At 43.4% G+C, this 23,541-nt stretch overlaps 1 protein-coding gene across 2 annotated transcripts in view; it reads right to left on the bottom strand.

Annotated features, from left to right (window-relative positions):
• Nucleotides 1–23,541, bottom strand: part of LOC110486406 (protein shisa-9) — a 78,361-nt gene that overhangs the window by 36,944 nt on the left and 17,876 nt on the right. For both annotated transcript variants that reach the window (XM_021557985.3, XM_021557986.3), the window contains exon 2: nucleotides 14,876–14,991. In XM_021557985.3, coding sequence (XP_021413660.2) covers nucleotides 14,876–14,991 — 116 coding nt within the window. The remainder of the gene's footprint in view (nucleotides 1–14,875; nucleotides 14,992–23,541) is intronic.

The raw sequence follows: 23,541 nt of genomic DNA on the forward strand, positions 1-23,541 counted from the left end.
AGGATTAGCTCATCCGTTTTTGCTCAATCTGACGCCTCATACATTAACTACACTGAAGTAAAATATAAACGCAACATGCAACAATTTCAAAGATTATACTGAGTTACCATTCATTTAAGGAAATCAGTCAATTGAAATAAATTCATTAGGCCCTAATCTATGGATTTCACTTGACTGGGAATACAGATATGCGTCTGTGGGTCACAGACACAGTTGAAGTCGAAAGTTTACATGCACTTAGGTTGGAGTCATTAAAACTTGTTTTTCAACCACTCCACAATATCTTGTTAACAAACTATAGTTTTGGCAAATCGGTTAGGACATTTACATTGTGCATGTCACAAGTAATTTTTATAGCAATTGTTCACAGAGAGATTATTTCACTTATAATTCACTGTTTCACAATTCTAGTGGGTCAGAAGTTTACATACACTAAGTTGACTGTGCCTTTAAACAGCTTGGAAAATTCCAGAAAATATGTCATGGCTTTAGAAGCTTCTGATAGGCTAATTGACATCATTTGAATCAATTGGAGGTGTACCTGTGGATGTATTTCAAGGCCTACCTTCAAACTCAGTGCCTCTTTGCTTGACATCATGGGAAAATCAAAAGAAATCAGCCAAGACCTCATAAAAAAATTGTAGACCTCCACAAGTCTGGTTCATACTTGGGAACAATTTCAAAACGGCTGAAGGTACCACGTTCATCTGTACAAACAATAGTACGCAAGTATAAACACCATGGGACCACGCAGTCATGATATACCGCTCAGGATGGAGACGCGTTCTGTCTCCTAGAGATGAACGTACTTTTATTCAAAAGGTGCAACTCAATCTCAGAACAACAGCAAAGGACCTTGTGAAGATGCGCTAACCATGTGTATGTGACAAATAACATTTGATTTGATTTGATTTGAGATGCTGGAGAAAACCGATATAAAAGTATCTATATCCACAGTTAAACAAGTCCTATATTGACATAACCTGAAAGGCCGCTCAGCAAGGAAGAAGCCACTGCTCCAAAACCGCCATAAAAAAGCCAGACTACAGTTTGCAACTGCACATGGGGACAAAGATCGTACTTTTTGGAGAAATGTCCTCTGGTCTGATGAAACAAAAATAGAACTGTTTGGCCATAATGACTATCATTATGTTTGGAGGAGAAAGGGGAGGCTTGCAAGTCAAAGAACCCCATCCCAACCGTGAAGCATGGGGGTGGCAGCATCATGTTGTGGTGGTGCTTTGCTGTGGGAGGGATTGGTGCACTTCACAAAATAGATGGCAACATGAGGAAGGAAAATTATGTGGGATATATTGAAGCAACATCTCAAGACATCAGTCAGGAAGTTAAAGCTTGGTCGCAAATGGGTCTTCCAAATGGACAATGACCTCAAGCATACTTCCAAAGGTTTGGCAAAATGGCTGAAGGACATCACAGTCAAGGTATTGGAGTGGCCATCACAAAGCCCTAACCTCAAACCTATAGAAAATTTGTGGGCAGAACTGAAAAAGCGTGTGGGAGCAAGGAGGACTTACAAACCTGACTCAGTTACACCAGCTTTGTCAGGAGGAATGGGCCAAAATTTACAACCAACTTATTGTGTGAAGCTTGTGGATTGCTACCCGAAACGTTTGACCCAAGTTAAACCATTTAAAGGCAGTGCTACCAAATACTAATTGAGTGTATGTAAACTTCTGACCCACTGGGAATGTGATGAAAGAAATTAAAACTGAAATAAATAATTCTCTCTACAATTATTCTGACATTTCACATTCTTAAAATAAAGTGGTGATCCTAACTGACCTAAGACAGGGAATTTTTACTAGGATTAAATGTTAGGAATTGTGAAACTGAGTTTAAATGTATTTGGCTATGGTGTATGTAAACTTCCGACTTCAACTGTAGATACTTCAGCTGTACCTTAAAAAAGGGTAGGGCCGTGGCTTAGATAACCTGTCAGTATCTGGTGTGACCACCATTAGCCTCATGCAGCGCGACACATCTCCTTTGCATAGAGTTGATCAGGCTGTTGATTGTGGCCTGTGTACTGTTGTCCCACTCCTCTTCAATGGCTGTGCGAAGTTGCTGGATATTGGTGGAAACTGGAACACGCTGTCGTACACGTCGATCCAGCACATCCCAAACATGCTCAATGGGTGAAGTCTGGTGAGCATGCAGGCCATGGAAGAACTGGGACATTTTCAGCTTCCACGAATTGTGTACAGATCCTTGTGACATTGGGCCGTGCATTATCATGATGAAACATGTGGTGATGGCGTCGGATGAGTGGCACGACAATGGGCCTCAGGATCTCATCACAGTGTCTCTGCATTCAAATTTCCATTGATAAAATGCAATTGTGTTCATTGTCTGTTGCTGTTGCACTCTGTTCACAATGTTGACATCAGAAAACCACTCGACCACGCCATTCACGTCGTCTGTGGTTGTGAAGCTGGTAGACTGTACTGCCAAATTCTCTAAAAAAGGTGACTTATTCTCTTGAAACAACTAAGGTAGACATTCCTGCAGTCAGCATGCCAATTGCTCCCTCAAAACTTCAGACATCTGCGGCACTGTGTTGTGTGACACAACTGCACATTTTAGAGGGACCAGCACAAGGTGCACCTGTGTAATGATCATGCTGTTTAATCAGCTTTGTTTAATTAGCTTCTTGATATACCACACTTGTTAGTTGGATCGATTATCTTGGCAAAGTTGAAATGCTTTGTAAATTTGTGAACAAATTAGTGAACAACATTTGAGAAAAATAACCTTTTGTGCTTTTGGAAAATCTCTGCTCATGAAACATGGGACCAACATTTTATATGTTGTGCTTATATTTTTGTTCAGTATACATGATCTGATTTGAGGCAAAGCCCTCAAGCATGTGCAAGGCGTGTGCACTCTGTTTGCACGACCACCCACCATTGCAAACTGTGATTGATGTACTGCAGACGCATTAACAGACAGCCCAGTCTTTTGACCTTCAAATCACCTACCTCGGCATCCCCCCTATTTCTGTTCCTGACTTGGTATGTTCTGGCTAGAACCTGATTTGTGTGGTGTCGGAATGGGTCACTGAGCTTGGGGGCTTGGGGGCTGGGGCGCGGGTTAGGGTTTAACAAGCCCCCATGCAGATGATATACCACACTGTACGCTCTGCTCGTGTCTGTGAGGAGAGAGGGAAAGGGTGAGAGGCGCATTGTGAGAGAACGGCGGAATAGCACAAGGCATAAAAATGTGTACTGGGAGAGGGACACTACATGGAAAAAGGGAGAGCAGATGGCTAACAGAGACATTTAAAAAGAGGAAGACTGAGAGAAATGTATATCACAGCGTCCAGCTGCTCTCTTGTCACTGAGAATAACGATCACTCTCTTTTCATGTTTTTCCCCTTGTTCTAATGGTTCCCTTCTCATACTTTGCTTCAATCCCCCTCTCTCTCCCTCTCCCTCTCCCTCTCCCTCTCTCTCTGGTGGATGCTCAACCTGTCTCTATTTCTATCATGCTTTCTCCTGGACTTACATGTCTCTCTCTTTTGACCTTTCTCCATCTTTCACATTTTGTCATCTCTTTGTTATCTCTGTCTCATTTTTGTTATCTCTTATCTCTTTCTCTTACTCTCTCTCTCTCTCTGTGATTTTCCTTGTTTTAAAAAATATATTTCCACACGATGAGGTTGGAATAATATTGTGAACATTATGATAATGCCCTTTAAGTGTAAGAGCTGTTTGAATAGACCAATAAGATAACATCTCTACCAATAACAGCTATTTTTCAGTTTCCCACTCCACACACCACTCCCAGACAGTCCTAGCTAAATTCTTGATTGAGAAATTGCTCTTTGCTAAGAAGCCATTTTTGTTTCTCTTTGACCATTTTAATTGAAAGCAATCCCCAGTAGGGTACTTAATTGTTACCCAGAAATGATTTGATATGGCGATAAAAACAGCTGCATTGAGCCTTTAAGGCTCTGATTTGTGGACTCTGTCTCACTATGAGATGGAATCGCTGTTCCATCTCATAGTGAGGCTTGGGACACAGGCTCTATGCACCGCATAGTAATTACATGTGTTTAATGTCTCTAATGAGATCATTGTGCAACTGTTGTCTTTCTAACATAACATCTGTATTTATTATTATGCATCCTTGATAATAAAAAGTAGAATGAGACGTTGCAATTAAGATAAACAAACCTTCATATCATAAAAAGCAGCATTAATGGGACATGTTTTTACAACGGCATCCTTATTTAATACCTACAGCTGCTATAATAGAACTATTTTTCTGACTTCATATGCCAAGGTCTTGCCCGTGACATTTTTAATCAGTGATTCAGCTCCCTTTTGACGAAAGCAGATGAAGCGTACAGCTGCAGGGTTTATTACAAAACATAGACCTACACATGTCTCAAGTAAAGACTCCCTTGGAACCTTATATTGCCTATCCACATGCTCTCACACACAGCATGATACAAAGGTACACAGATAGAATACTACATGAATTCACACTTAATTAATCACTCCATGCATGTGGCAAATACATGCACTCTCACAAACGCACAGGCACACACATGGCACACACACAATGACACACAGGGACGTCACCCTTTACCATGCTTGACATTTCACCCATTTTGCACCCACCACATGTAAGCTGTCCAATGACATTTAAGCAGCACTGCAGCAGAGAGCGAGGACAGAGAGAATGAGGGAGAGGGGGGTCGAATGGGTTTCCAGGGGTCTCTTTTCCAGAACACTGACCAATGGCTCTATAAATTCTGTCCCCCTAACCCTCCTGCATGGTCTTCCATACCAGTTTCTATTACCTCTGCCACTCTTCATTCTTTGCTCTTTATTTCTATTTTCTTTCCAATTTTACTCCCTTAGTCCCTCTTTGTTTCTCACCTTCTTCTGCCACCTCACAAACCCTCCCCCCTCCATCTCTCTGTCTCCCCGTATCCCTCCTGGTCTGTCAGAGCAACGTTTCTCCATCTCTTTATGTTGATCTCACTTTCTTTGTTCCCTCTCTCTCATCTCCGCTCTCTCCCTATCTGTCTCCCCACCCTCCTCTGTGTTCGGATGAATGATTGAGAGGCTCCATTCGACGACAGCCGCGGGATTGGAGCGTCAGTCAACAGGAAATTCTCACTCCTCCCTTGCTGTTGTCAGATCACTGGGAGGCCAGGGCCTCTTTGATCCCCCATAATGCTGCCTGATCGTGGTGTCAGCTCCGACTCTCTGCAAACACCTCTCTAGGCACTGTGTGCTAAGATCAATACCACTTCCACGAGGGGGCTTCTCTCCCTGTACCAACTCCTCCGAGCGCTTGCATGGCTCAGAGATTTGAGATCTGAAAATCCACTCTGTACACCCTTATCAAAACAGTGGAAGTCTGAGTAAGCACACTGTAGTTTAACACTGTGCCAAGTGACTGTGTTTGACACAGGCTCTCCGTGTGTCACCAATGACACTGTTCTGTCCCATGTGTTTTGACAGGTAGCCCCTCTTAATCATCTTCACCTTGGACAAGACTGTCTGGTAAATACAATCATGGCAATGAATGTACTGCAACACACACTGCAAGCATGGGCACTACCCTTCCGGTTGTGGTTTTGGAGACCTCTCCATCCTCTTCTCTTGACTTAAACCTGGGTTGTCCACAGTCACTTTCTTTGTTCCAGAGCTCTAGTGTTGTAGCAGAGGCTTGTTGACAAATGATGTCTGTCTCTCACACAGCAGTGCACCTGCAGCACTTTGATGAACTCCCTCTGAATGGGTTCTGGAGCAAGCCCTTCCTGTCACTCATTGATGGATGGATGGGTCCTGGACCGTGGTGCTGTACGCTCCAAACATCACTCTCCCTATAACTGGTACTGGGATCGATCATTCTGGGCCTCAGGCACTGAACTATAACCTCCCTGGTGGTGACTGTAGGTGCATCCTCAGTCTAGACGGGACTAGGATCTCATGAAATAGGGAAACAGATGACCCTGTCACAGTTTAAGTTGAGGTCACAGTTTCTTTCATTCCCCCATGTGGCCTCCACCCAAGTCCGCCATATTTTCAATGGGCAGAAGATGAGCATCAGATGTCGTGACAGACATTTCTGCTTTTTTCTTCTTACAACTTGGTTGCGCAATCTTTACCCATGGTTAAGTCTAAAGGGTCTCTGATCCGGTCAGACGTCTTAATTAGGGGATGCCAGCTATGACGCTTCGTAAGCAGTGTGCACTGGCTTTTAGTTATGGGATTGCTTCCAATCAGAAATGTTTCAGAACCAGAGATGAACACAGCAGGTATTTAAACAGGAGAGTATATCTATTAAAGCACAGAGTGTGAGTGACCTTCAACGAAACAACTGAATACATTATCTGATCATCTTGGTTCTTCACTAAGTTCTGCTCTCATGTTGGGCCATTAAGTGGTCTCACTTTCTTTAACAATGGGTAACATTATGCCTGATAATGACTCTCCGGCTGGACATGACTCTGTCTAACACAGAACAATTTGTGGTGTTTATTACAGGAACACGCTGTGACCTTGAAATATACACAGAGTGTACAAAACATTAGGAACACCTGCTCTTTCCATGACATAGACTGGCCAGGTGAATCCAGGTGAAAGCTATGATCCCTATTGATGTCACTTGTTAAATCCACTTCACAATCAGTGTAGATGAAGGGGAGGAGACAGGTTAAAAGTGATTTTTAAGCCTTGCGACAATTGAGACATGGATTGTGTATGTGTGTCATTCAGAGGGTGAACGGGCCAGACAAAAGATTTAAGCGCCTTTGAACGGGGTATTGTAGTAGGTGCCGGGAACACCGGTTTGTGTCAAGAACTGCAACAGTTTCCCGTGTGTTTCAAGAATGGTCCACCACCCAAAGGACATCCAGCCAACTTAACACAACTGTGGGAAGCATTGGAGTCAACATGGGCCAGCATCCCTGTGGAACGCTTTCGCCACCTTGTAGAATCCATGCCCCGATGAATTGAGGCTGTTCTGAGTGCAAAAGGAGGGGGAGAGGTGCAACTCAATATGAGTAAGGTGTTCTTAATGTTTTCTACACTCAGTGTATGTTGAGGATTCTGCCGCTTGTTCTTCAGCACACATCCAATCGGAAACACATCACCCCACTGGTAATGATGGGCTTGAGACTTGCAGGGGTTAGGTGGAAACTGTAGACTCATTTTGGCTCCGGAGGCTCATCTATGAAAGGGTTAGGTCTCATTATGACGGAATAACAGAGCCAGAATGGAGCCACATCCCCACTCAACCGCCCGGAAGCCATAATATCAGTACGGCGGCAGCCTGGCTTATCCCAGTAATTTCATGTATAGCCACACACATCTCTGAGGGGCTCAGATTCCCCCCTATCAGCTACACACAGACACACTGGGTCGACGAAAAGCCTGCTTCATCCCAATCACCATTACAGCCCTTTTAAGGTCAAGCTAAAACTGTGTCAATCCATAACTGTTGGAGCCCAAAGCTACAGTGGAGAGTGGGGAGGAGGCGATAAGGTTAAGAGCATGTCCATACTGTGCCTATAGCCACATATCCATAATTTGTCTATATTGCATCACTTAAGACTCTACAGTGTCATCCGTAGCCCGTAGTATGAGGTGTCCTTGAGATGACAGAGTGAAAGAACCCCGGGTGCTGGATCTACGCGATGCAAATCCCCTCAACCACAGCTCAGCGGCAGTGCATTACTGTCAGTCCAAATCCTCAACAGGGCACTGAGAGACGACCCAGCACTGGTCCAGGACCGGCTGCTCCATGCTAATCTACACCTCATTGGCTGAGAGGGTATCAAAATAGAACTGACTTGGGGGCACTGTCTGTCTTAGCTGCACTCCAAAAGCCCTATGCACATTATAATCCTATTCCCCTCTCCAACCCTCCTTAAACTGCACAGTCTAGCCTGTTGAGACGTAGCAGAAGCAACCAGCAGTTATAGCCTGCAGACGCCCCTGGGCAGGACTGAAGGGGGAGGAAGGGGGGAGAGGAGGAGGTCTGTGGCTTTGTAAAGACAGCTGGAGGGGTCAGAAGAAGAGTGCCAGAGGCGTTGGAGAGAAGCTGTGCTGTGATCAAACACATCTGCCTCGTTTGACACATACGAGAACACACACATGAACACAGCCAGGCAGCCAGTACATCAACTCACAAACACAGTAATGGAAGATGAGGCTTCACTAACAGGCACACTCTGACCGAACAAACACTCACAGACACACTGACCGAACAAACACTCACAGACACACTCTGACCGAACAAACACTAACAGACACACTCTTACCGAACAAACACTCACAGACACACTCTGACAGAACAAACACTAACAGACACACTCTGCCCGAACAAACACTCACAGACACACTCTGACAGAACAAACACTAACAGACACACTCTGACAGAACAAACACTAACAGACACACTCTGACAGAACAAACACTAACAGACACACTCTGACAGAACAAACACTAACAGACACACTCTGACAGAACAAACACTAACAGACACACTCTGACAGAACAAACACTAGCAGACACACTCTGACAGAACAAACACTAACAGACACACTCTGACCGAACAAACACTCACAGACACACTCTGACAGAACAAACACCAACAGACACACTCTGACAGAACAAACACTAACAGACACACTCACTAACAGACACACTCAATACAGTTAAAGTCGGAAGTTTACGTACAGCTTAGCCAAATACATTTATTAAACTCAGTTTTTCACAATTCCTGACATTTAATCGTAGTAAAAATTCCCTGTCTTAGGTCAGTTAGGATCACCACTTTATTTTAAGAATGTGAAATGTCAGAATAATAGTATAGAGAATTATTTATTTCAGCTTTTATTTCTTTCATCACATTCCCAGTGGGTCAGAAGTTTACATACACTCTATTAGTATTTGGTAGCATTGCCTTTATATTGTTTAACTTGGGTCAAATGTTTCGGGTAGCCTTCCACAAGCTTCCCACAATAAGTTGGGTGAATTTTGGCCCATTCCTCCTGACAGAGCTGGTGTAACTGAATCAGGTTTGTAGGCATCCTTGCTCCCACAAGCTTTTTCAGTTCTACCCACACATTTTCTATAGGATTGAGGTTAGGGCTTTGTGATGGACACTCCAATACCTTGACTGTGATATATCCACATCATTTTCCTTCCTCATGTTGCCCTCTATTTTGTAAAGTGCACCAGTCCCTGCTGCAGCAAAGCACCCTCACAACGTGATGCTGCCACCCCCGTGCTTCACGATTGGGATGGTGTTCTTCGGCTTGCAAGCCTCCCCCTTTTTCCTCCACATAACGATGGTCATTATGCCAAACAGTTCTATTTTTGTTTCATCAGACCAGAGGACATTTCTCCAAAAAGTACATTCTTTGTCTGAATGTGCAGTTGCAAACCGTAGTCTGGCTTTTCAATGGTGGTTTTGGAGCAGTGGCTTCTTCCTTGCTGAGCGGCCTTTCAGGTTATGTCGATATAGGACTCGTTTTACTGTGGATATAGATACTTTTATACCGGTTTCCTCCAGCATCTTCACAAGGTCCTTTGCTGTTGTTCTGGGATTGATTTGCACTTTTCGCCCCAAAGTACGTTTATCTGTAGGAGACAACGCGTCTCCTTCCTGAGCAGTATGACGGCTGATTGGTCCCACGGTGTTTATACTTGCGTACTATTGTTTGTACAGATGAACGTGGTACCTTCAGGGGTTTGGCTCCCAAGGATGAACCAAAATTGTAGAGGTCTGCAATAGTTTTTTATGAGGTCTTTATTTTGATTTTCCCATGATGTCAAGCAAAGAGGCACTGAGTTTGAAGGTAGGCCTTGAAAAACATCCACAGGTACACTTCCAATTGACTCAAATGATGTCAATTAGCCTATCAGAAGCTTATAAAGCTATGACATAATTTTCTGGAATTTTCCAAGCTGTTTAAAGGCACAGTCAACTTGGTGTATGTAAACTTCTGACCCACTGGAATTGTGATACAGTGAATTACAAGTGAAATAGTCTGTAAACAATTGTTGGAAAAATTACTTGTGTCATGCACACAGTAGATGTCCTAACCGACTTGCCAAAACTATAGTTTGCTAACAAGAAATGTGTGGAGTGGTTGAAAAATGAGTTTTAGTGACTCTAACCTAAGTGTATGTAAACTTCCGACTTCAACTGTACATAGAAATTAACATGCATATACAACCCCCCCCTTTCACTTAACACCCCCTCCTCCTATCACAATTCCCTTGTTTTCTTGTTTTGATTTCAATGTCCCATTGATGCTATCGCTCTGGCCCTCACAGACTGCCTCTGCAACATGTAAATTACACACACTCCACAAATGCAGATCCCCCTTATCTACAAAGAGAGCAGGAACAGTGCCAATATAGAACTTTCACACAGTCCGCCCAGCCAAGATTATTCACCGCAGGGGTATTTTCCTCCGAACGTGTTTGTTTAGATAACGGTTAGCCACTGTATGAGCAGGATCAACTTTGTCTTCACTACAGTATCAGCGTCATCAACAACATCAGGGACATCGTCTTCATCGTGTTCAATAACAGTAGTGTAACTGCCGTTATTGGCAAAACATGAACAAATGATGAATGTTGAGATCGGTCTGTTGAAGCATATAGTAAACCTTAAATAATTCATGGTGCAGTTCTAAGGAGTTTAGACCAGTCAGTCCCCTGTATTGTAATGAACCATTAGCTCTGTCCATGGTGCTCGAACACAGCTCACAGACAGCAGAAACAAGTGGGATTAGGATAGGCTAGCCCTTGTGCTCTCTCAATCATTCTCTCTTTCCATCTGTTAGCCTCTTTCAGTTAGCCTCTTTCAGTCCCTCTGTTTCTGTCCTTACCCAATTTCCTCTCGTTCTCTTCATGTTCTCGTCTTTCTCTCTATTCCCCAAAATCGATATAAAACGTCAGTCTCTTTATTTGTCATTCTGTCTCTGTCTCTTTCCCTCCGTTGTTTCACAGAGGAACACGCACGGCCTGTTCACTGGGGGCTGTTTGACCCTCAGGGCAGCTCTCCACACAGAGCAGCTCTGTCCAGCTGTCCCACTCACTGTCATGAGAATGCTTTCATACCACACACACACACACACACACACACACACACACACACACACACACACACACACACACACACACACACACACACACACACACACACACACACACACACACACACACACACAAATAAGCCTATAGTACATATAATACATGCCAAACACACTCTAACATAAACACCCTCACACTCACAGGAACACACAATTCCAAAAGGAAAACTCAATTCCATCACAACTCATGTAGATACTTATACACTGTATTCACCAGCTTATAGCCACTCACTGACAAGAATAATACACACATGCACAAACGTTAGAATTCTCTACCAACGTTGGCCTCACATATGGTACATACTGAGCTGTTCAGGGAACAGTCTCAACACTCCGCACAGTATATTCAGTTGTTATTGCAAAGGCACTAGAGCACACTTGCACACACTTATACACACACACATACTGAACACACACATACACATCCTCACACTCTCAGACACTGATCTAGATGCAGCCTTAACCAGATCATGTCAGATAAAGCACTGAGATTACAGGGCAGAGCAGTATGGGGTGGAATAACAATAATGAAAACATGTGCAGAGCCAGAGTTTTACACTCTTATCCACCTCAGTAGACTAGGCAGCACCTGTATGTCCTCTCTTTAATGTTCATCATGACACAATGTCACACCCCAGTCAATGTCCTTCTTTCAGCTGGTATTATTTGATTCGTTTTTTTACCCATATCTTTCTGGGAATTCCTCAATGGATATGTCACCCCATCACCTCTCTCATCTTTTTAAATGTCTGCATTTTTGTTTTTACCCTTATCTATTACAATCCCTACGTTCCCTCATTTCCATCCCATTCTTTCACCTTGTCACTCCTCTCTTGCCCTCTCCTTTGATATTTGTTCCAGAAATCCATAACCCCCTCTTATCTCTCTGCCAACTCCTCCTTCCCTTTCTTCCACCTCTTCCTCTTCCATCCTCTGCACTCCATCTCCCTACTTCTACCTGCCCCCTTTTCTCACACACATGCTCTCTGTCCCCATCCATCTCTGTCTCTCTCTCTCACACTCTCTCTCTCTCTCTCTCTCTCACTCTCTCTCAAATGAGCCATTTCTCTCATCTTGCTCCATCTCCCCCTCCCTTTCTCTCTCTCTCTCTGGTCTGTGGTTCTTCATGAAGGTCATGTGGGTGGTGGCAGGTTGTGGTTGTGTGGCCAGCGGGGACACCATGCTGAGAGCTGGGGGGGGCACACAGAAGGGTCTCTCAGGCCTCCACGCACAACTATATCAGCCCTCCACCGATAATGACCACTTAAGTAAAGACTCATTTAATGGTCAACGCTAATCAGAGACAGGAGAAAGGAAGGAGAGATGGGGAGTGAGTGTTGTTTGGCAAAATAATTAAGAGGAGTAGAGATGAAGGAAGGTGGAGACTGATCGGTGTAGGTTGGCATGAACGTGACAGAGAAAGGAAATGTTGCAATAGAGTGAAGATGAAAGCAAAGTGTGTGTGTGTGTGTGTGTGTGTGTGTGTGTGTGTGTGTGTGTGTGTGTGTGTGTGTGTGTGTGTGTGTGTGCTGGAGAGGAATGGGGTTCAGAGGGATTTAAGGGGATCTAATTAGTAAACAGATGAACTGCGTGGTGCTATATCAACAGGTTCCGGACCAGAAAACATATAATTATACCTTCATTAAAGATGACCAGCCTGTCCCTGCACTTACGCTCAGCCATGTAGAGAGACAGCAGGGTTTTCTATGGAATTGAGCCTTCCTCCTAGCTTAATAACAAGTGTCTGCATGTGTGCGCGTCAAATCAAATTTGATTTGTTACATGCTTCGTATACAACAGGTGTCGACCAACAGTGAAACGCTTACTTACGGGCAAGAATTGAAAAATAATAGAAAAATAATAACACAAGGAATAAATACACAATAAGTAATGATACCATGGCTATATACACAGGGTACCAGTACCGTGTGTGTGTGTATCTAAAATACAGTCGTGGCCAAACGTTTTGAGAACGACACAAATATTAATTTTCACAAAGTCTGCTGCCTCAGTTTGTATGATGGCAATTTGCATATACTCCCGAATGTTATGAAGAGTGATCAGATTAATTGCAATTAATTGCAAAGTCCCTCTTTGCCATGCAAATGAACTGAATCCCCCAAAAACATTTCCATTGCATTTCAGCCCTGCCACAAAAGGACCAGGTGACATCATGTCAGTGATTTTCTCGTTAACACAGGTGTGAGTGTTGACAAGGACAAGGCTGGAGATCACTCTGCCATGCTGAATGAGTTTGAATAACAGACTGGAAGCTTCAAAAGGAGGGTGGTGCTTGGAATCATTGTTCTTCCTCTGTCATCCATGGTTACCTACAAGGAAACATGTGGCGTCATCATTGCTTTGCACAAAAAGGGCTTCACAGGCAAGGATATTGCTGCCAGTAATATTGCACCTAAATCAACCATTTATCGGATCATCAAGAACTTCAAGTAGAGCGGTTCAATTGTTGTGAAGAAGGCTTCATGGCGCCCAAGAAAGTCCAGCAAGTGCCAGGACCGTCTCCTAAACTTGATTCAGCTGCGGGATCGGGGCACCACCAGTACAGAGCTTGCTCAGGAATGGCAGCAGGCAGATGTGAGTGCATCTGCATGCACAGTGAGGCGAAGACTTTTGGAGGATGGCCTGGTGTCAAGAAGGGCAGCAAAGAAGCCACTTCTCTCCAGGAAAAACATCAGGTTCAGGCTGATATTCTGCAAAGGTACAGGGATTGGACTGCTGAGGACTGGGGTAAAGTCATTTTCTCTGATGAATCCCCTTCCCGATTGTTTGGGGCGTCCGGAAAAAAGCTTGTCCGGAGAAGACAGGGTGAGTGCTACCATCAGTCCTGTGTCATGCCAACAGTAAAGCATCATGAGACCATTCATGTGTGGGGTTGCTTCTCAGCCAAGGGAGTGGGCTCACTCACAATTTTGCCTAAGAACACAGCCATGAATAAAGAGTGGTACCAACACATCCTCTGAGAGCAACTTCTCCCAACCATCCAGGAACAGTTTGGTGACGAACAATGCCTTTTCAAGCATGATGGAGCACCTCACCATAAGGCAAAAGTAATAACTAAGTGGCTCGGGGAACACAACATTGGTATTTTGGGTCCATGGCCAGGAAATTCCTCAGATCTTAATCCCATTGAGAACTTGTGGTCAATCTTCAAGAGGCGGGTGGACAAACAAAAACCCACAAATCCTGACAAACTCCAATAATTGATTATTATGCAAGAATGGGCTGCCATCAGTCAGGATTTGGCCCAGAAGTTAATTGACAGCATGCCAGGGCGGATTGCAGAGGTCTTGAAAAAGAAGGGTCAACACTGCAAATATTGACTCTTTACATCAACTTCATGTAATTGTCAATAAAAGCCTTTGACACTTATGAAATGCTTGTAATTATACTTCAGTTTTCAATAGTAACACCTGAAAAAATATCTAAAGACACTGAAGAAGCGAACTTTGTGGAAATTAACATTTGTGTCATTCTCAAAACTTTTGGCCACGACTGAATAATCCTCAATTCTGACTGCCAGAGTCCGAAATAGTCTGTTGTACCCTATTCAGAGTTAGTAGTGTCCTCATTAGTACATTGAGCACTAAAAGAGCCCTCGTGAGAGTGCTTGCAAAGCGTTGCTGGATCAGTATCCGATATGCTTAATAACACTGAGAGACATCTCCTGTAATAACCCATGTGCTCCCAAAGAAACAGGCTTACCGTTGTTGCTGCGCAGTGACCTGCCAGAGATCCCATTGGTCCCTATGGGGTGGTGACCCCCGGCCCCGCCCACTCCGCCCACCTCTCCGGGCTGCTTCAACAACTCTGTCAAGGCCCTGCAGAGAGAAAGACAAGTGTTAGGTTAAAGATCACCCATCAGTAAGACGATAGAACAGTGTGTCAAGTTGATTGAGATCACCATAGAATTAAACTCCTTCGACAACATCAAATCAAATGGAAGTGTGCTGCCATAATTTCCTAATCTGTGTGATTTGATCACAATGAAAGCCCTCTTATATGTGATGTCCATTGGTGTGTAAAACAAACTCTTTAATCATAGTGTAGTATAGTACTGACCGCTGGAACTTTTCAAAGAAATCGGTTGAATTGAAATGGTACATGCCTGCTGACAGCTTAGCTGGCTAGACATGAGCCCCGGTCAGTACTGTTGTGATAGGAAAGAGGGTTAATATGTAGATCATGCTGACAGACTGAATGACAGCAGGGATAGACACGGACTAAGTTCCGAGGCCATGCTGAAATACTGTCCCTCTGTTTTTCATGCTTTTCTTTTCACTTGTTGGGTTTCTTTCCAAAATGCCCTCCATTCACCCATTCAGTAGTACACACATATACACTCTACTCCTTAACTCATTACCACCAGTTAGTTTCTGTCTGTCTGGCTAGTCTTTCTCACTTATACCCTCTGTTTCATCCGCCTCCTGCTTGGCTAAAGCATTTCTCTCTCTTTCTCATCCTCTCTGTTTTCATTCTCTCGGGCATTGCTGAGGGTGCTGTTATTGTGGAGTGCTGGTTGTTCCACCTTCTCAACACAGCTGTCAGCTCTCTGAACCCATATTCTAACCCCCCAGGACTGTCACATCTCCTAGCTAATGTAAAGATGTAAAGGGATGATGTGATTTGATGTGAGAACATTGCAAGACTTTTAAGAAAAATTCCCAGAGCCCTCTCTTAGGCTCAGACATTACAAGGGCAAGGAAATGTTTAAACCACGATGGCAGCCAAGTGCCCTGGCGAATCCCATGCACAGATACATTCCCATGCACAGCCAATCGTGAACTGTCTTTTTTATCATAAGAACCTGTGAAAAGTGTTGGACAAGCCAGTGTTCCTCAAACACAATTCTCAGGGTTGACAGAACTACAGTATTTATCTGGGTGTTGTTTCAAACATGTTACAAAGGAAATTGTGTTAGATAGCTCTTCCAATTCTACTGCAGTGGTCAAATGTCAGCTACTTAGAAAAAAGGTCAGATTTAGAAAATGTGATTTTATGGCTTTGTACATTTCAAAAAGCCCTTGTAGTTTGTCAATGAAGATGTTCATTGAGGCATTAGTATGTTTAGACTCTCTCTCTCTCTCTCTCTCTCTCTCTCTCTCTCTCTCTCTCTCTCTCTCTCTCTCTCACTCTCTCACTCTCTCTCTCACTCTCTCTCTCTCTCACTCACTCACACACTGTGCCACTTCGTTAAGAGAGGGGGCAACATTGTTTTCCAGATTCTATACATTACAGGGGTTATCTTGAGGTTGAGTCAGATAGGGCCACAGATGAGAGATTCAGTTGCAGTTTAATTACTTAAAATGGATTGTGTGCTGTAAGACAAGAAAGGAAATGAATCGATTAATGAATTAAAGATAACCATAAAGTTTGGTGCTCCCTCATCAGCAGTAGTGTGTCAGCAGAAAGGAGAAAAGTTAAGTTGAGAAAGTTTAAGTTCGACCTGAGGGGCTTTACTGTATGAGGCAAGATCCCGTAAATTCTTGAGTCATAACGTTGCTATTTCCTCCATATGCTGGTTGGTCGGTCCTGATGATGATGACTTCAGTTGCTTTGAGGGGCATTTGAAGGGAACGAACACGTGAAAACATTGACAGGTGGAAACTCAGCACTTACTGGGCTGGTAAAATTCATAATGGTTACAAATTGAAAGAGTTTAAAGCCTCTGTGCGAATGTGTTTTTGGCGCACCAATTAAATATGGATGGTAAGTACATCAAATGGATTTCACAATCTATCCATCATCTTCTCAACCAAGCGCAAATCTTGGCTGTGCGCAATCATTGATTATTCAGTGCTTTATAGAAAAAGATGATCTTAAATCATGTTCACACAGCATGTCAACTTAAGGGGAAACATGTTGCCCTTAATTAAACCATCACAATTCAGTAAAGTAATTATTACGATTGTCTTGTGTTAATTAGAGCCGTATAAGCCTGGAACCAGCCGTTTGAAAGTCCCCCAACTAGGTTCTCACACTACATGAAGATAATGAACCTGTCTGTGCTGTCCACACATAGAGGGAGCACTACTGAAGCACCTAGAGGTCTTGTGACGTGTGAAAACGACTACGATCATTGAAACACAGCTGTTCTAGGAGAGGTGAGGCGAGGACTTGTTTACGCCACAGACAACTAGATTGAATGATTGAACAAAGGACATAGACTCAATTATTTAGAACGATTTTACACTCAGTTAAGTTTGTGAGATGCTTCACTCATTGATGGATGCTACAGTGTGGTGCACGCAGGTTTACAGAGTAAAATGAATTAGACTGTAGTAAGGTCTGATACTCAAAGCTGGATTCCTCTGGTATTGTTCAAGCATGAAGCAAATTATGCTAATGATAACTTCTGTTGTGATTTCAACCATCTGTAGCTAATTGTTTAGTTTCTTGCTGATGCACTACACAAGAACAAAGGCATGAGGCAACGCTACTTTGATTCCTTTTCTTAGATCAATTATATTAAATTATAAACGGCTCTGGGATGGGCATGAAGGTCCTGTTACTCTGATAATTTATCATCACCCTAGTGGAGGCAGTGGGGATTCAGGTTGGAGTTGAGGCCTGTCTATCTCCTCCGCACTCCCTGTGAGTGGTAAGGGTGAGGCCTGCCTATCTCCTCCACACTCCCTGTGAGTGGTAAGGGTGAGGCCTTTATCTCCTCTGCACTCCATGTGGGTGGTAAGGGTGAGGCCTCCCTAACTCCTCTCCACTCCCCATGGGTGGTAAGGCCACAATCAAAGTGAGTGGTGTTGAGTCTTAGTTCATTACTACCAGACAGCTGGAGCCCACTGAGCAGAAGAGGCCTGCTGTGACCCCCTGCAGTCCCAGCCAGAAGCCAGGGTGTCTCACTGTTTACCTCCAGCTGCTGTCCACTACTGTACAGTACAGTAAAATAGAATATAATTCAGATTTAATAGTTTTGTTTATTGTCCTTTGAAGGCGTAAATTACAGAACACTTCTGCATGTTTATATCACCTTTACTGTCCACTGCTCTGGGGTTTGTTTGAAACCCTTTGTTCTTGACACTGTAGTGTCTGAATCACCACCACTGTCACACCAGGTTAGTGTGTTTTAATTTGCCTCTACCATCCACCAGTAGCTATAGTGTTTGTTAATACACTTTGTCTTATTTCTACTTGGGGTTTTATCTGTGGCACCCCACCTCGTGTTCAGTCCACCGGGGTTATTATGAGGACACCCCACTGAGTCACCCCCAAATCCCACTGAGGGTGTGCTGCCGAGGCTAAGTGTGGGTGGGGAACTTGAGCTACCAGAAAAGTTTCCCAAACAAAAAGATAAAATAAAGCCTCCAGCGCAGAAAACTAATTCTGGACTGCATGGTGCGACAATGGCTTGGTTCACATTATTTCCCTCCCTAAGTGATTTGATTTGATTTGAAGTGCCATCATAGAGCCCAACAGCCAGCTTCACTCAGCAGGCGTGAAAGTTTAGTTATTTTGTACACATTCCTCATCTGTAGCTCTGCTCTTTCTTTGTCTTGGTGTTCTAGGCTGACAGAACCAACAGCTCTCCCTAAACCCTGTCTCCCTTGATCAATAATTCAGGCTGTGTCTCCCTGGTGCTCGCTAAGGGAGAGATGTAGTAGCAGAATTGACACCCTGTGTTTTGGGTACTGAGTCTCCCGCCCCCAGTGCTCAGAGTCAAGTACCCTCTCACCCAGGGAGGCTGACGCTATAGCTACCACTGCCAGATAGTGAGCCCCAGCAGTGTTAGTGCCTGCAGCTGCCTGCCACTGTCTCCCCTACTTTGGTATTGGACGCGACAGCTGCCAAATAGTGCCTCTTAGCATGGCTGTGTGACTATGCCAGGGTATGTTTATGTTTGTATTTGGGTGGGTGGGCATGACTGTGCTGTCTGCAGTGGCCTAGTTCCCTTCTGAGGAGTTGTGTGTGTGTGTGTGTGCGCTGTAAGTGAAATGTGTATAGTACATGTAGTTGCTGAAGCTACGTCTCCACAACACACACACACACACACACCATTTGTTACACCCTTCATCATTCCTAGGATGAAAAGTAATTCCAGCACCTCATTCACATTCAACCATTGGATAGACTGGAACACCTCTTAGATCAAGCTAGGCTTTGGGCAAAGATGTCATGGGAGCTAGGGTTGAATATATTCCCTGTATCTTACCAATGTTCCATTCCGGGAATAAATCACTTTTCTCCCAGGTAACCCGGTATTTTCAGCCAAAACCGGAAGTGTTATTCAAAAGCATTATAAAGCATATAAATAGCCCTATGTCTGGATTTGATTACAATTTGATAGAAAATTCAAGCCTGATTCTACCTGAGCCTGATGAGCCATACATTAAATTAGTTTAATGAGCACTACATTAACGACATTTAATGAGCCCAAAATAAATGTGCCGTTAACCAATACATAGGCCTATGTGATATAGACTACTGCTCATTATGCACGACAAAAAAACATAAAAGCCCATAGATGCTCTCTTGGGTAAAAACAAGCTCCAGTAGGCTAGTCTTTTGGAGTGTGAACTGTATTACTGCACTATATTTTATTATACTGTATTATATGGACTGGAATTACGCACATCATTCAAACCATGATAAAGCAGGGAGAGAACATGCAATTCTGGTGCAGCACATCTGGCCTACAAAGTTACAATTATAGGCTAGCGAAAATGATTTAAATGTCTAAATATAACAGGGCCTATTTGTATAATTTGTCGGCTGACGCATATATGCCATTCATAATATTTCCCCTAATGTTATTAGCCTACTTCCTCTTTCTCTCTCTATTGTTACATCATTCCTTAATCTCTTTCAACAGTTAAATGAAATATGTTTAGTTGACCTTATCGTCATCATTCTAATGACATGCTTGAATAGTATTGGACTACAATTAAATGCAGAAGGCTTTCACTTCTATTCACAAAGATTGAATGGTTATGGGTCTGAATAAATAACTGCCATAGCCTACCACCATCGCTCGTTCGCTCTTCTTTCAAACTATCCATGAATTCTATTGGCTAGTGTATTTAACATTCAGCTAACAAGAACTTGCGTCCCTCTTCGAATAGTCTATTGGTATAAGAAATGCAAAAAAATATAACGTCCAGCAAGCTCTTCTAGTATAGCTTTTCCTGCATGGGACTCCAAGAGCTAAGGAGTGTTTTTTTTTTAAGGAGACAGACCAGCGGAGTTCAGGTGTGTGTGTATTGTGCAAGAGACAGAGGCTATAAGTTAGAAGCTTATTATGCATAACCCATCATTAATTAGCTAAATAGAAGGCTAATGCTGTATTGAATGTATTACCTGAAAGAGGTAGGCTATACATAGGGCTATATATCAATCTACAACAGGATTATCTATTTTGGATGCAATTTGAATGGAGTTGATGGAGAGAGAATGCGAGAGAGTGCTCGTGTGTGCACTGATTTAAAAAGCAATGATATTTGAGTGTTTTAAAACTCTGCAGCTGCAAAACATTTAAAAATCTTTACAGTAAAAAAATAAGGTGAAAGCCAGCTAGAGATGGGTAAATTAGAAACGTACTCAGTTTTTATACTACTGTAGCATAGACTATGCGGCAGCAAATGAAGGCCTACCTGTCACAAGAAAAAAAGTGACCATGATGAGATGCTAGGTCTACATTGTGAACTGTGCTCAATATTGAGATGGGCTGTCCCAACCCTGAGCGTTGATGATTCATCATGCAGAGGCCGTAGAGAAGCCAGGTTTAGACATCACATATATTTCAAGTTCCATTTCACACATGCTTTTCATAAAAATAATTTATTATAATTTACCTGTTTCTCGCAGTTATTTATCCCAGGAAAGGGGAGTGGTTTTGGGCAGTAAATCGTGGTAACCTGGTTCCTGCCATTCAACCCAAATAGGAGCTAATTAATGTCAACCACTGACTCCTACTCAAATGAATGTTGGGTCTTTAGGACACACAGACCCTCTCCCAGGGATACAGTCATCCCATGAGGACACACTAAGGTCCACATGGCCCTAATACTGTCCCTATCTAAGTGACGCCACAGACTGGCCGTCGTCTGACCATCATCCCCATGACAACCTGCCCCAGCACATAGCCTTATCGCTTCATGACCCACCATCAGCTCTATCACACACATCCATCTCCACTGTATGGACAAGCGATCAATGTCGCCCCTGACATTTTCCTATAGAACTGTTCCAGTCCCATACTGGCCGTGTCATGCCTAAGATGTCACTGTACAGTGCCTTGCGAAAGTATTCGGCCCCCTTGAACTTTGCGACCTTTTGCCACATTTCAGGCTTCAAACATAAAGATATAAAACTGTATTTTTTTGTGAAGAATCAACAACAAGTGGGACACAATCATGAAGTGGAACGACATTTATTGGATATTTCAAACTTTTTTTAACAAATCAAAAACTGAAAAATTGGGCGTACAAAATTATTCAGCCCCTTTACTTTCAGTGCAGCAAACTCTCTCCAGAAGTTCAGTGAGGATCTCTGAATGATCCAATGTTGACCTAAATGACTAATGATGATAAATACAATCCACCTGTGTGTAATCAAGTCTCCGTATAAATGCACCTGCACTGTGATAGTCTCAGAGGTCCGTTAAAAGCGCAGAGAGCATCATGAAGAACAAGGAACACACCAGGCAGGTCCGAGATACTGTTGTGAAGAAGTTTAAAGCCGGATTTGGATACAAAAAGATTTCCCAAGCTTTAAACATCCCAAGGAGCACTGTGCAAGCGATAATATTGAAATGGAAGGAGTATCAGACCACTGCAAATCTACCAAGACCTGGCCGTCCCTCTAAACTTTCAGCTCATACAAGGAGAAGACTGATCAGAGATGCAGCCAAGAGGCCCATGATCACTCTGGATGAACTGCAGAGATCTACAGCTGAGGTGGGAGACTCTGTCCATAGGACAACAATCAGTCGTATATTGCACAAATCTGGCCTTTATGGAAGAGTGGCAAGAAGAAAGCCATTTCTTAAAGATATCCATAAAAAGTGTTGTTTAAAGTTTGCCACAAGCCACCTGGGAGACACACCAAACATGTGGAAGAAGGTGTTCTGGTCAGATGAAACCAAAATTTAACTTTTTGGCAACAATGCAAAACGTTATGTTTGGCGTAAAAGCAACACAGCTCATCACCCTGAACACTGTCAAACATGGTGGTGGCAGCATCATGATTTGGGCCTGCTTTTCTTCAGCAGGGACAGGGAAGATGGTTAAAATTGATGGGAAGATGGATGGAGCCAAATACAGGACCATTCTGGAAGAAAACCTGATGGAGTCTGCAAAAGACCTGAGACTGGGACGGAGATTTGTCTTCCAACAAGACAATGATCCAAAACATAAAGCAAAATCTACAATGGAATGGTTCAAAAATAAACATATCCAGGTGTTAGAATGGCCAATTCAAAGTCCAGACCTGAATCCAATCGAGAATCTGTGGAAAGAACTGAAAACTGCTGTTCACAAATGCTCTCCATCCAACCTCACTGAGCTCGAGCTGTTTTGCAAGGAGGAATGGGAAAAAATGTCAGTCTCTCGATGTGCAAAACTGATAGAGACATACCCCAAGCGACTTACAGCTGTAATCGCAGCAAAAGGTGGCGCTACAAAGTATTAACTTAAGGGGGCTGAGTAATTTTGCACGCCCAATTTTTCAGTTTTTGATTTGTTAAAAAAGTTTGAAATATCCAATAAATGTCGTTCCACTTCATGATTGTGTCCCACTTGTTGTTGATTCTTCACAAAAAAACAGTTTTATATCTTTATGTTTGAAGCCTGAAATGTGGCAAAAGGTCGCAAAGCTCAAGGGGGCCGAATACTTTCGCAAGGCACTGTATATTACCGACCTGCCACGGGGCTCAGGGTTGGGATGCTACTTAACAATAGCATCGTTCCATTCGCCATGTCAATGTAATGGCCCTGTAATAGCCTTCCGGCACGTTAGGGGGCGAGGCTAACGGACCTGTTTTTGACCGCAGGGACACATGGCATAATGGCCATTTGCTCTGTGGAGTGCTGTGGCTGTTTCCTGTTCCCTGTGTCCGGCCCGCCTCGTCCATCCCCATTTCGTAAATCCCATTTTAAAGCCGATTGTTATCAGTCTCCTGCATGGTATCAGCGCTCCTAAATGCTCTGTGGTGATTTATTACGCCTCCCACAGGGGAATCTCACGTATCTAATTAGTCATACCTCTGTCCTGACCCTCCTGCCATCAACACACAAACACATTCAAAATCCTATTTTCCATAACCCCTTAACCTAACCCGAACATTATCCCTAACGTTAATCCCTAACCCTAAATCTTGAACCTATCTTTAACCCAAAGCCTAACTTTAACCCCAACCCTAA

The sequence above is a fragment of the Oncorhynchus mykiss genome, chromosome 13 (assembly GCF_057628025.1).
Source record: "Oncorhynchus mykiss isolate SJ-2025 chromosome 13, ASM5762802v1, whole genome shotgun sequence".
NCBI classification, from domain to species: domain Eukaryota; kingdom Metazoa; phylum Chordata; class Actinopteri; order Salmoniformes; family Salmonidae; genus Oncorhynchus; species Oncorhynchus mykiss.